Source organism: Dermochelys coriacea, chromosome 20, assembly GCF_009764565.3.
Source record: "Dermochelys coriacea isolate rDerCor1 chromosome 20, rDerCor1.pri.v4, whole genome shotgun sequence".
In the NCBI taxonomy this organism is placed as follows: Eukaryota; Metazoa; Chordata; order Testudines; family Dermochelyidae; genus Dermochelys; species Dermochelys coriacea.
The window spans coordinates 527,897-541,346 of record NC_050087.2 but is presented as its reverse complement, the minus strand read 5'-3'; the positions used below and the strand labels follow the sequence as shown (position 1 = coordinate 541,346).

Here is a 13,450-nt window from a genome sequence, read left to right as displayed (position 1 = left end):
CCACGGGTACTCCTTTTCTTAAGGCCAAAATAGAATTTTTGCTTATATTGCTTGCGTCAAAGTATTAGGTTGGTAACAGCACAGTGTCCATTTCCATAGCCTTTGTATTTAAAATATTTACTGTAGCAGTAAGTCACTCCAGTGACTAATCCTGGGAAGCAGACCTTCAGATGAGAGCATATTTGAGCTATTGTATGAACTAAGAAAAGGTGAGAATCTAAGCGAGAGATAGCAGATTCTATACAAAAGAGATGTTACACATGACAATGACAGAGTTCTTTTGTTTTGAGCTCCAGATGAATACCACCGGAAGTGAAAAGAATCAATGACATTTCAAAATAAATAAATAAATAAATAAATAAATAAATGAACACATGCACATTCACAATCTGCTCAAAACAGTGCTGACAAGTTGACATTAAATCAAAGCCCTTTAACCTCTACCCTTTTTGGCATTAGTTCAGTATCAGTCAATTACAGTAACAGTTAAGTCATGGAGCTCTCTGTCATACTGATTCACTTCTGATCAACAGCAAAAACCAAGAAACTTTAATTGATTTTTTTTAATAGTTAAAGACTTTCCAGTGTATCAATAGTGCAATTATTTTTGCACAAGTATCCTGCTATTAATTATTGGAGTTGCTTTAGGCCTTGCCCTAGAGAGGAGTTTACAATTATCCATCTCTAATTATCCTACATTCATAGCCAGCCCCACTAAGGATCTTTGAATAAAAGAAAATGAATGTCAACAAAATGACAAGTGAATTCAGCAAGTCTGGTAAATAAGGTAACACGGCCAATTATGAAGATACCAATACCTCTTTAGCAAAGATGAGGAACGGCTTCAGAGAGCATTTGTAGGGCAGGACTTATGAACTGGCAAATTAACTTAAACAATTTTAGACCATTCTTTATAGTCCACCTTTTGACAAAGGCCTCGTGAAAGCTTCTGCATTTGGAAACTTCCTTTTTTCTCCAAATAATGTTTTACTTCACTTGAACATAACCATCTCAGATCATAAAAGCAGATGAAGCTAGAAACCCACAGCCTAGTCTGGTGAAGCAGCAAAATCATAAGGGTAAGTGTTTCTATGGTGCTCATCAGCACAGTTGTGGGGTGCTCAGATACTAATGTGCTAATTATGGCCCTGATCCCACCTACGCAGGCAGAACCTAGCACTGATACAGAACCTCATGGACAATAGTGGGCCTCCACGTGGATGTAAAGGGTCCAGCTGCAGGTTTGAGGCTTGTATGTTAAATTTGGCCCTGTACGTTTTAAAAAGGAATCGCACATTTCATAATTCAAGGCCAAGCCAGTGAGCTCTGAAGATCAGTTTCCCATAAGGGTCAACCTCCAAGCGAGCCAGTGTCCATTTTGATTCTGAGGTAGACAAGATGCCATTCCAGCATTTCCACAGTAGGTTTCTTAGCTCTCAAATTTAGGAAGAGAGATGAAATAGCCCAGGCTAAGTAGCTCTAGCTCTCTTATGCAAGAGTGCCCCCCCACGCACACCACCCCTCGCACGCACGCACCCCTGATACAAGCAGAGGGGAAAACAGGAAGGTGCCCAGCTCCTACCCAGAAAAGTGGATTTGCTGCGAAGCTTACGCTGCTGAACATGTTGAATTAACAGCCATGGAGACAGAAGTGCCGTACATATCTGCAGAACACGTACGGCACAAGCGGCATCACTGCAAGCTTCCTCCACATTGCTCCAGAGGGACACACTAAGGATCAGAGGGGAGCTTGGACTTCATGGCCAGTTCAAGCCCTTGACTTTTCAGTTGATAAGGGAGCAAGAGCTGCCTGTGCTGATGTTCTGTTTTTCAATGAGATCACATGCCCCAACTGGGAAATGCTCTGAGGCGCATGAAACTTTATACAGGCTAAACACCCACCTGGTGGGAACATTCAGGAACTTCTGACCTGTATATGAACCTGCAACCTAGAGGTGAAAGGCTCTATTGCCTATGACTCTACTGCTGCCATCTGGCCCCATACAATGGAATTGTAAAACAATTAAAGAAAACTAAACTGAGGCAAGGGCAATTTGGAATTGATAGGTTAGAGATCCAAGCCCTCAACTCCCGTCTTCACTTTATAAGACCCCTTTAATGATAAGGCTGATGCAGTAAATCAAAGCTCTTAATCTGGACTGAGAGACAGTACTTACCATGTGTCTGTGGGATGTATGGAGCCAGCAGCTTTGCCCTTTTCTTCTCATACCCCTTCTGTGTGATGTCCCCTAAAATCAAACAGGAAAGTCACGTTACCTTGTCCTTGATGTGCTCTGTTGCAAGAGGATTTTAGCTGCATGGCCTTGCCGCACAATAATGGGCTTGTGAGGTGTCACCATATGGGCAGCAGGAATGACTTATAAGAACCAAGTATTAGTCAAGGTATTGCAGTCTTATGATTTACTCACAGAAGTGAAAGATGGAAGCAGACTACTAGATCCCTGCTAGATCAACACCCTCAGCCAATGTTCCCTACTGTGCATTTTTCCAAGGGTCTCAGGTTTAATTTTAATTCAGCTAAACAATGGGGCTTTCACCTCTTCCGTGGAAGCAACTGTTTAATATATACCCCTTTAATGCGGTGATTTGAATCAGAACAATTGTCTTAGCAGGATATCGACACTGTAAAAACCTACAATGAAAACCAACTAGCTCAGGCACCACAGGACAAGGCCCAAGGACAAACACAACCAACCAGATACCAACAAAAGGGAACAATTCCCCTCCGCTAAAGGGAACTGGGGGAAAGGCAATAGCAAATGCAGAGCTTAGTTATAATAAACCAACCAACGAAAGAGAGGCTTGCAGCAGACCTTAAAGAGAGCCGATGAGGGACTATGATGAGCCCACTCCAGAAGGAAATGCTTCACCCTGATCCAAAAGTAAACTTAGAGACAGACCCACCTCAGGTGACTGAACTGTCCAGCAAGGATGGGCAGATCACCAAGCATTTATTGTGAATGGCAACAGCTCAGTAATTAGGATCTTATATACCAACACTATATTGTGTCTTCTGCCTTACTGATATCTAATGCAGTTCACACAGGCACAGGGTCTCTATTTACCTATCTATTTAATGGGTATAATACCTCTACTTGCCTCTCAGGAGTGCTGTACTAAGTGCATGCTTAAAGGTTCACAAAAAGAAGGCCCCATACAGAGAGCAAAGAAATAAGAAACCTTTTTCTAAAAATACTAATCTGTCTGACCCATGAGAAGTACCATCTGGCTGCTGTCTTTTACTTTAATTTCTAGCATTACATCTGAACCGCAGAAAAGAGACTGAAACCTTGAAGGGATTAAAACAAAAAAGCCCTGTAGCATTACAAGCCTCTTTGTAGTTTGGCCCATACTTGTAACCTTATCTTTCAGGAGCCAAAAGGTTGGAAGTGATCAAACACACAGCAGGAAGAAAAACAGAATTCTTTGGTACTATGGAGTATAGCCAGAACTAAGGCCAATATTATATCATATTGAGAAACCACTGATCACTTATAGCATTTTCTTTTTACAGTGATTTGTTGTTGCAAAAACAGCATATCAGACACTGTCAATAGGACAGGGAGAACACAGGCAGCAGTACTGCAAGGTTCCCCAACATTTTCCCACCAATGTCCTTCAGCTCTGACTTGGAAGGTCTCACCTTAGAGGTGATGAAAGAAGTTCAGTCTCTGTGGCCCTGTCTTCTCTGCTGAAATTGCAGCCAAAGAGGCCATTCAGTATCAATTGGGAAGGTGATTTTGTGGCATGGGCACCTGTTCACTATGAAATGGAACAAGATCACTTCATTTACATTGGAGGGTTAATCTCAATACTAGGTGCATTTTTTTAAAAGCACCTGGACTCAGGCCTAAGTGCTGAACACAGTGCTTTATGCTGCCTGGTACATACACACAAAATAAATTTTATCTCAACTTCTCTCTTTTATAGCATTTGAGCTAGGCCTCGACAAGTCCAAACAAATCAAGCAACAGAGAACTAAAATGTTCATGAAACGGAGGCCAACCAAAGTACAAGTTTATAAGTGCGATTGCAATATGGAGCTGGTTAAATTAACCCAGCTCATGGGAAAGGTATGTTAGTATAACAAAACTACACTTTCAAAAACAGAAGCAGAGACTAATGAGCTTAAATGCAGCTACAGGATTCTGGTCTGTCCAAAGCACTGTGTTAACATCCACTTTACAAGTACAAGAAATCAACTGTAGGTTTTCCAGGAGATTCTTATCTATACATTTTTCGAGGCCAGCCTGTGTGTGACTGTGGGACTCCCCTACCGGATCTGTTGGGTGGAAGAGAGACTGAAGAGGCTGACATTCCTATCTTAACTGGAAGACCAGGACTCCTGCACAGAGAGGGGCAGAGATCTTTTCCCTCCAAACCTAACCCATTTGCTTTTGCTTGTAATTCACTATTTGGCAATAGGGTGTTTTTTCTATTCCAGATTTAACGGGTATCCTTTGTGTTAGAGGTTTTACACTGCATGTAACAAAACACCACTGCAGATTGCAGGAATTACTATGGTGAGGGGGCAGCACAGAGCAACCAGCACACTTTCTGATACCAACACTCCTGATTTAAGGCTTGGCAATTTGTAATGATCAAATTTCTTGTTAAAATCTGGGCACGAAAAGATGCTTGCATTATCGCTCACTCTCACTAATGGTGAGTCAGTGGAATTCTCACCATGTTCACTGAAACACGTAAGAGTTCCAGTTAATAAACCAGCCTAAAAAATAAGACGGTGGGAACGTCTACTGAAAAACATGAAAGTAACTCAAGATAGGCATCAGCATTAACCAACTGCAAGTTTAATTACCAACCAATCTGGAGGACCTATATGGTTATTTGGTGATTGGATAGTGCTGAGAACAGACTAACATACAAAATAAAAAATCTAAACCAGCACTGCAGAAACTGTCAAAAATCTATCTATCCTAGGTACAAAATGAACTTGACCTCTAGCATGAGAAAGATTTTATTTTACTTGCCCGTCACAGAATAACTCTAATGAAGAGCTGTGTAGGTTCTTGCAAGGCAGGTTTAAAACAGTGGAAAAAAGTTCCAACTTGATCAAATTTAGGAAGCAGAAATAAGGCTGAGACGCTCCATTCTTGTCCTGTGGTGCTGTAACTTGGTACTACTACGGGGTCTCCAAGCAGGGAGCTTTAAATAACCAAGTGCCCTGGCAAATGGGATGAAATGAAAATCTTGATTTCCTCTCCTTGTATCCTTATGAGATCAAAAATCCTTGGTGCCTAGTGAGACTTTCAGACCAGGACCCCAGAAGCAGATCTAGGCAATGGGGATAGTACTCCAGAGGGAAAGAAATTCCCCAAGGAAAATCTCATTCCCTTGTCTTTTGAAGCTGAGACTAAGGCCATATCTACACTAGAGACCTTATAACGGCACAGCTGTGCCGCTGTAAGCTCTCTAGTGCAGCCACTGTCCAAGTGGAACCTCTCTGATGGAGCACTGCCTGCTGCAACCAAGAATCTCAGCAGACTGTGCGCCTCTGTATGCAAGACAGAGAATAGCTGGGGGCCATTTTCCAGAACTCTGGGCTGCATTTTACTCACCTCTGTGCTGTGGCAACAGTGTTTGCCTTTCTGAAGCGAGCTGCTAGCCAGACTTATTTTTATTTTAAATCCAACCGACACTCAATGCTGCCATATCAGTACATGCATAAAGGTTAATGTCAAGCTCTGGAATGATGCTCTCTGGGGAAGGGAGGGCAAAGCAACAAAAGACATTCGATTGATCTTGCAGCTTTCTGAAATACCACAGAAAGATTCCAATAGCATTTTGGCCTCATTTCAGCTTATGTCCCTAACAGACACCATGTAGGCAAACCAAGGATCAGTAAAGAGATACTGGGGAAATTAAATATTTAAGAAATTACTTTAAAAATTGCTCCAGATTTATTATCTGGAATTAAATAAATTTTGATTTTATTTAAAAAACCCCACTAAAATTAGCTCTTTTGTTTGCAGTTTATTTTTTGGTACTTTATGAAAATCCTTTTGTTTGCTGAACATGAGCTACAGCAATTAATTCATTGCCTTAAAACAGTGAAGATGACAATGGGAGCCACATGTTTTACCAGACTGAAACAGAAAACTCCTGTGTTCCACTGCACACATCATAAACATCATCATAACTACAAATACAATCATGTCACAATTTGCAGATTTGAAACATGAGTAAGTTTAAGGAATCTGAGAAATGCATAATTAAAAAAGTTTCAAGGGAAAAGACAGAAAAAGCATTGGAGTGATATTAAAGTTCTATTATGCTGTTCACCTCACTGCACTCAATAAACCACATCGTTTCAGCAACTAGACTCTATGGTGACCGGCACTGAACACCACAATGGATATTTCATAAATCACTTTAGCGATACATGCATGCAGCAGCTGTTTAACACCACACAGGAACGTTATACAAGAGTTTAGGACAGGCAGTGAAGAACAATTCTGTATGCAATTGAAGCTACAAGGAGAATATAGAGGGGCAGAATGTCATGAACCCAAACAGGAATCTGGACACAATACTGGGGCAATGCCTTAAAAAAGAGGTGCAGAACCAATTTACCACAGGTGATCAAGATCCCTTTCAAGTAACTTCCAGAATAAGACAGGATTCAGTGTCATGGTATATAGGGGGCGATAGACCCACAAGCATCTTTTAGAATACAGGTTTCAGAGTAGCAGCCATGTTAGTCTGTATACACAAAAAGAAAAGGAGTACTTGTGGCACCTTAGAGACTAACAAATTTATTTGAGCATAAGCCTCCAATGAAGTGAGCTGTAGCTCACAAAAGCTTACGCTCAAATAAATTTGTTAGTCTCTAAGGTGCCACAAGTTCTCCTTTTTTTAAGAATACAGATATTCAGGCCTGCCTGTAAAGGCCTATACTTTAAGAACTTAGGTGTATTTTTATCACTTAGCTAGTTACAAGGGTATAAAAACAAAGACTCAAAATCAGTCCAGCAGTATATGGGCATTATTTCACACTGAAATAAGGTAGTATTGGGCGTTTAGGAAGACGATCTTGTCCTGATAGTGCCCATCACCACCAGATAAAGAAACAGATCTTAAAATGGTTAAAGAAACTTAGTTTGATAGCATCCGGTCTGGCAAGAAATCCCTTATCAGTGGCTGTGAAACCCTCATTTCTGTATTGTTTCATCTTTATGGTCCCCACTTTTCTATTGTTAATCTGTCTGGTTCTCTAATTGTTCCTGTGTGCTGTATAATTAATTTTGCTGGATGTAAGTTAATTAGGGTAGTGGGATATAATTGGTTAGAGAATTATGTTACAATATGTTAGGGGGACACAAGCAAGGCTCTGCGGCGTCAGATCCGGGATGGGGGATGCAGGGTAAACGCTCCGCGGCATCAGAGCTGGGAAGGGGGAAGCAGGGTAGAGATAAGCCCAACTGGTGTGAAGGGCTTCTGAATATGCTTGCTTGGAAACTAACCCCAATAAACATCACATTATCTGCACTTCGGACTTCTGGTCTTTTGCTGCCTGGGAAAGCCCTCTAACAGCATTTGCTTCCCACCCAAATAATTCTGTAAAGCTGAGCAAGTCTGTAAATCCAATAAAGAACTGCTCCTAAAAGCAACATGAGTTTGGATATAGAACTATGATTTAATTATTGTAGCCACACAAGAACTGTGCCTGCATTGATGTTACTAGTTCTCAGGGTGAGAGTCCCTTTGATAAATCACATGGGAGCAATTTACCTACAACTGTCTGAAATCTCGTCTTCAGTCCTAAAACATCCAAACTGGATCTGAACCTATTCAAAACTGAAGATACAATAATTAAATAGAGAAGTGCTCCTTCTCCCTCCTGCCCATTCTGCTGATCTGCAGGAAATGGAAACAGTTGGATTTGAACATAAATAAGGATTTCCTCACAGAATGTGTCATAAATTGCAGCAACAGGAAGAGAGCAAGACAATAAGATTGCAATCTCAAGAACTGTTCCCTTCCATCACAGAAAGACAGCGATTTATGCAAAGGGAACTGGTAATAACTGCAAAGCTTTGAACCTTTTACAGCATGGAGTTCTTTCACATGATTTAGATGCCCTCAATAACCCCACCCCTTTTCCCATCTGCACAAGAACAAGACAGACTCAGGAGGAAGTATTTACAAAAATAAATACAAACAATTTAGCTTTAAAAATGCTCATTCATCCCTAGGAAACAAATTCAACAATAATCCTTAATGCTGAGGCATATGTTTGGCCTTCCTCCCAACTACAACACTTACTATTTATTTATATTCCATGTCAGCAACAGCCTTGCTTCCTCCATGCGCTAAGGGACATGCTATCTCTGATGGGAAAAGTCCTTCCTTCCTTCTCAGGAGAAAGCAAACCATCCATAACAAATCCATTACAGTAAGTAGTATTTCATTTGCCTCTAATCATAGCCCCAGAATCAAACGGTTCCTGGATTCACATATACAATGTTCTTTTCTTATCCGTCTCACGATTTCTCCTCCCCTCTCTAGGCCTAATCCAAATAACATTGAGGCCTCTAGAAAAACTTTTATTCACTCCAATGAGTTATGGATCCAGGCTCTTTAAGCACAACACTAGACCTTGAGCGAAAAGAGTCCCCCTAGATTCCCATGCACTGTCATCAATCCCTGATGCCAAGGCTTTCGGCTCTGCACATTCCATCCATGTGCAGAATGCTGCTGGCCACCTTTACATACACAAAAAAAACTCAACCGCATCCTTCCCCCGACCTCAACTCCTCAGGAACCCCTAGACATTTCAGCAGCCAAGTCAAAATTGGCCTCCTTGTTTTTATAGCTGATTTGTGGGTCCCACAGAATTGGGTCTCTGGCACCGCTTTCCCTCTGCACTGTCACCAGTGCAGGAGAAACAGCCTTTTCCTGTGCAGCTTCTTTCTGCATTTCCCCCTCTTATCTACTTCTAACATTCCAAATCTCTTGATACCACTGTTCTCCCTTTGTTCATGCACCCGTTCTTTCCCCCTCTGCCAACTTCCTTGTTTTAAATGAAACTTTTCAAAGCATCTCATCATAAGGTTTGTAGGACACAAAACAGTTATATATGGAAGCTGTACTATGTTCTTCCACCCCAACAGCTAGCCAGTAAATCCCAAATGAACAAATGCTTAATTGTTCCATCACCTACCTAAAACAGGTAATATCACCAGCTGGTGATTTACTGATGCGAGAAGACTTGCAGGTGGTCTCTCTCTAGATAAGTGCTGTTTCTTAAAAAGTTAAAAATCTCCATTTTCCAGGAGAAAAAAAAATGATCCTGCAAATACTTTTAAGCACTGCCCCATTATGAGATTACCTGGGTGAGCAGGGTCTACTTGTATATGTAAGGGTTGCCTCTAATCTAGTCAAAGTGAGAAAGAACTTTGCTCCGTGCTGGTCTCCTGAGAGTTCAGTCATTCCCATCACATAACCCAAGAGGTGCTAATCTGTTAAAATTGTGCCACTAGGCACGCATAAATTTAAACAACCTAGGACTCCCTAGTAAAATGTTAAACTTGCGGGATAAATACACTACCACTGACACAAGTTAAGCATCTGAATTCAGAAAGTCTGTTTTCTTTCCTTCCTAGAGCAAAGCCTATCCGTAAATATATAAGGAAATTTCAAGTTTATTCAAGGGTTTATGGTTCTAGAGTTGAAAATCCTTGATTATAAATTGTAATAAACTAAAAGGAAATAAATAATTTAGACCAATGTCGGAGTTACAATTTAATGAGAGAAGACTCTGGATTCTGTGTGTGTTAAAAGTTGGGGCTTTTAAAAATCCAACTCTCTGTATATCCAAGATTTTTAATAACCACCACCATTATGGTGGGACCCTCAAAAATAAATGCTGTGCTGACTTTGCAGCAAGAGACTTGCTAACACTGTGCGTGTTGACATCACCGATGCTGACAGTATCACAACACAGCATTTGGCATGACAGCGAGCTACATACATTTAAATTATTGCCGGAATAAAAATTAAGCATATTATAATATTGGAACAGTGGGCATTTGGATTAGGTTTGGGGAATCAATATTTATCATATGGAAAAGAACACGATCAAGAAAAAAATATTCTCATCAAAATTATATTGGTATCAATGATACCCCTCAGATGTCTAGCAAAAGTGGGTATGTATCTTGCATAGCTTGTCATGCCAATAAAGTCTAATTGAAATTAACTGAAAACTGAAAGAAAAACTTAATAGCTATAAAACAACTGGTTTAACATTAAGCCTTATTTCTTAGTTGTTAGAATACACTTCGTTATAATCATATAATAGCTGACGCACATTTACTTTGCTTTTTACAGTATTTATAAATAGATTTTAAAGGATCCTTTTAAAGCAGAACAGCTTTTAAAATTCCTTTTGATAGGATTTTTCTTCTATTCCTTCAAGGAAAAATGGTATTAACCTTCATTATACAAATCCATCTGCACGATCTGGCTAAATTTAGGGCACAGCAGGGAAGGGTTGTGATAAAAAGATAGACCAAATTCAGCATTGGATGTGAGCAGGTGCACAACTCTGTGGATCAAAATTTAACTGCACGAACTTACACCGGGGTGGAGATTGGCCCAATGAGTCACAAGTGATTAGTCTGAATGTTACACCAACACCAAAATCCTGCAAACAGAGGAGCCTGCAACTTCCTGACTAACACAACCCTGTAACTCAAGGCCACTTTTTAGCAATGGGATTCGATGATCCATTCTAAACAGCAGCCCTCAAACAGTGCAAGGTGGTAACACCAGCTAATCCAGCTATGCTCACACAATGCTTCTTTCAACATCCTCGTTCCCCTTCCCCCCCATGGAATCAGAACACTGAATCATTCACTGTCTAACAATATCATAATCACTACAATGGCAAAATTAAGGAAAATAATCACGTAGGGCGGAAGATCCCTAGACAAAGACTCCAAACACTTAAATGTATCCAGTAACATATTAAATCTTCCAATGGGCTTGCCTGCATTTTAGAAATGTCAATATTAAGTGCTTATTTACAGATTCCAGTGAAGTATATTTCTGTAGATGCTTTGTTACTGTAGTCAGTCTGAGGAATCTGTGAGCCCATGAGGATAATTTAATTGTTCTCATCTAACAGTAAATATCATAATGGCTTACCATAAAAAAAAGGAAGGAATCACTTACGCTATTAACACCATTGCACCAATATCTCAGGGGTCTCCCTTGTTTGTAAGTTATCTTGACATACCGTATTTCTGTTTTCCTGCACCTGGCCCTGCTTTTCACTCCTATCTAACTCTTGCCCTGCAAGGTATCTCTGTAATGTTCTACGACCACTCCTGAAACGATGTCATTTAGTTCTAAACACTTTGGGGACACAGTCTGTTTCAAAGAGGCTATACAAAATAAAGTCTGGTTTTGCTGCAATTGGACACCGAGTTTCTTGTCCTTGGTAGGAAAGATGCTGAATCAAATGGCAAAGCTAAAGCCCAAACACATATCTGGCAGGCAACCAATAGTTCTAGGCCTTGCCTAGTTTAGGATTTACAGAATACATTTAGCTAACACACATGAGAAGCTGAATGTAAAGAAGGAATACTGTCTTTAACACGTGCTAAATTGGTTGAGTTAAAGCCTCAGGCTTAGGCTTCAACTCAACCAGCTTAGCATGTGTTAAAGGCAGCGTACTTTGTTTGCACTAGATTTTTTACACATTAGTTAGAACATGTTGGTTAACAGGCTCTAACACCATACCTTTTATCTAGCCTAAACAAGGCCTCCAGGGCTAGGTATGGTCCCCAGCAGGTAAACTGCATATTAAAAGTCTTGTGCTTGTGACCTTTACTATTTCTTTATGATTCAGAATAATAGCCTCATTCTTCTTTACTGTGTTTTAGTGTATTTATTTATTTTGTATTTTTTTTACGATTAAAACACACAGGTCTCTACTTCCTTCTTTTTACTGGAGAACGTCAGCTACCTTTGGAAGTCCTGGATGCCAACATCACAGCTCAAAGCTCAGACCTGAGCTGCAGTTCCCACAGTCCCCAACTGAGGACAGAAAGGGAAAGAGTCTCCACTTCCATCAACAATGAGCGTTTAACCAAATTCGGGGACCACACTTAAACTCTGTTTCTAACACAATGTTGCTGGGCATCATGTCCAGAACCACGACAGCATTATAACTACAGGCATGTTTAACAACATCAGACAGTGCTCTAACATAGCATGTCCTGGTCTACAGCAGCCAAACAGTGTTAAAAACAAGTTTACATCATTCCTTAACTCTGTTAAAGGCCCACTGTTGATCCAGCCTTAGAACTCCCACACTTCTCATCTGGGAGACCTGCAGGTTTGAGCTGTGTCACCATCAAGGTCCTCCAATTCTGATGAGAGTCCTCCAGTAAAAGACCCTGATATTTCATTCTTTTAAAATGAGGCTCTCTATATAGATCCTAAAGAAACAGTGAAGTGCAGAAACAAATCAGTTTTACTTTGCAGTTTTCTTTTAAAAAGCATCATCCTGTTCCCATTGAATTCCATGGGAAAGCTCTCATGGATGTCAATGAGTGCAGCAGCAGTCTTACAAGGGCCTGCTCATTAAGTATTAGCATTATATTGACCGTGTTATCAGTATTAAAAGCATAAGAAGATTATGACCAAACTATTTTAATTCAGCAGAGCCACAGCCATGCATCCTCAGTGCATACTTACGAAAGCATCTGTAGCACTGCATAGCAAACATAATGGAAATCCCTACAAATAAGATGGAACATTTAGAGATTTGTAATAAACAAATTTAAACTATTCTAATCACGTTTCCATTTTAAAAGTATGCAGTTCAAAATTAGATTATGCCACAAAATTTAATCTACTAAATGTTCAGTGTTTCACAAACTGTTGTACTTGACTGGATCTATCAAGGTCATAACTAAGGCCAGAGGGTGTACTTTACCTTAGTAGATTACACTGTCTTAAATAGTGTTTAGTTATCTTACAATGAATTCACCTACTAAAAACTATGCTGTAGAGTAAGAGGGTCTTAATCCCACAAAAGCATTTCAGAGTCTCAGCTGACATTCTGTCCTTAATTCACCCCATTATGCCTAGGTATTATGGGTAGTAATCTTAGAAGCCATATGTGCTGAATCATCCAATTTGGTGAACTAACAACAGGGTTCTAAATTAACCTCAGAGTTGCTTTATTTTAGTGTCTGAGAGTGAGGTAGAAATGATGGTGTCAGTGGATGGATTGAAAAATTAGATTTAAAATGTAATTATTTCTAGTTTAACTAGAAATAACTCAAGGCACGTTAACAACCTTTGCTTCAGTTTTAACCACTACATTAAAGCTCCCAAGCTCCCATATTGGATGTCTGGATTACTGAAGGTACCTGTAAACTGTTAGAGAAAT

At 40.1% G+C, this 13,450-nt stretch overlaps 1 protein-coding gene across 1 annotated transcript in view; it reads right to left on the bottom strand.

Annotated features, from left to right (window-relative positions):
* DIP2B (disco interacting protein 2 homolog B) overlaps positions 1-13,450 on the bottom strand; it is a 135,765-nt gene that overhangs the window by 72,216 nt on the left and 50,099 nt on the right. The window contains exon 2 of the mRNA XM_038378167.2: positions 2,178-2,249. Coding sequence (XP_038234095.1) covers positions 2,178-2,249 — 72 coding nt within the window. The remainder of the gene's footprint in view (positions 1-2,177; positions 2,250-13,450) is intronic.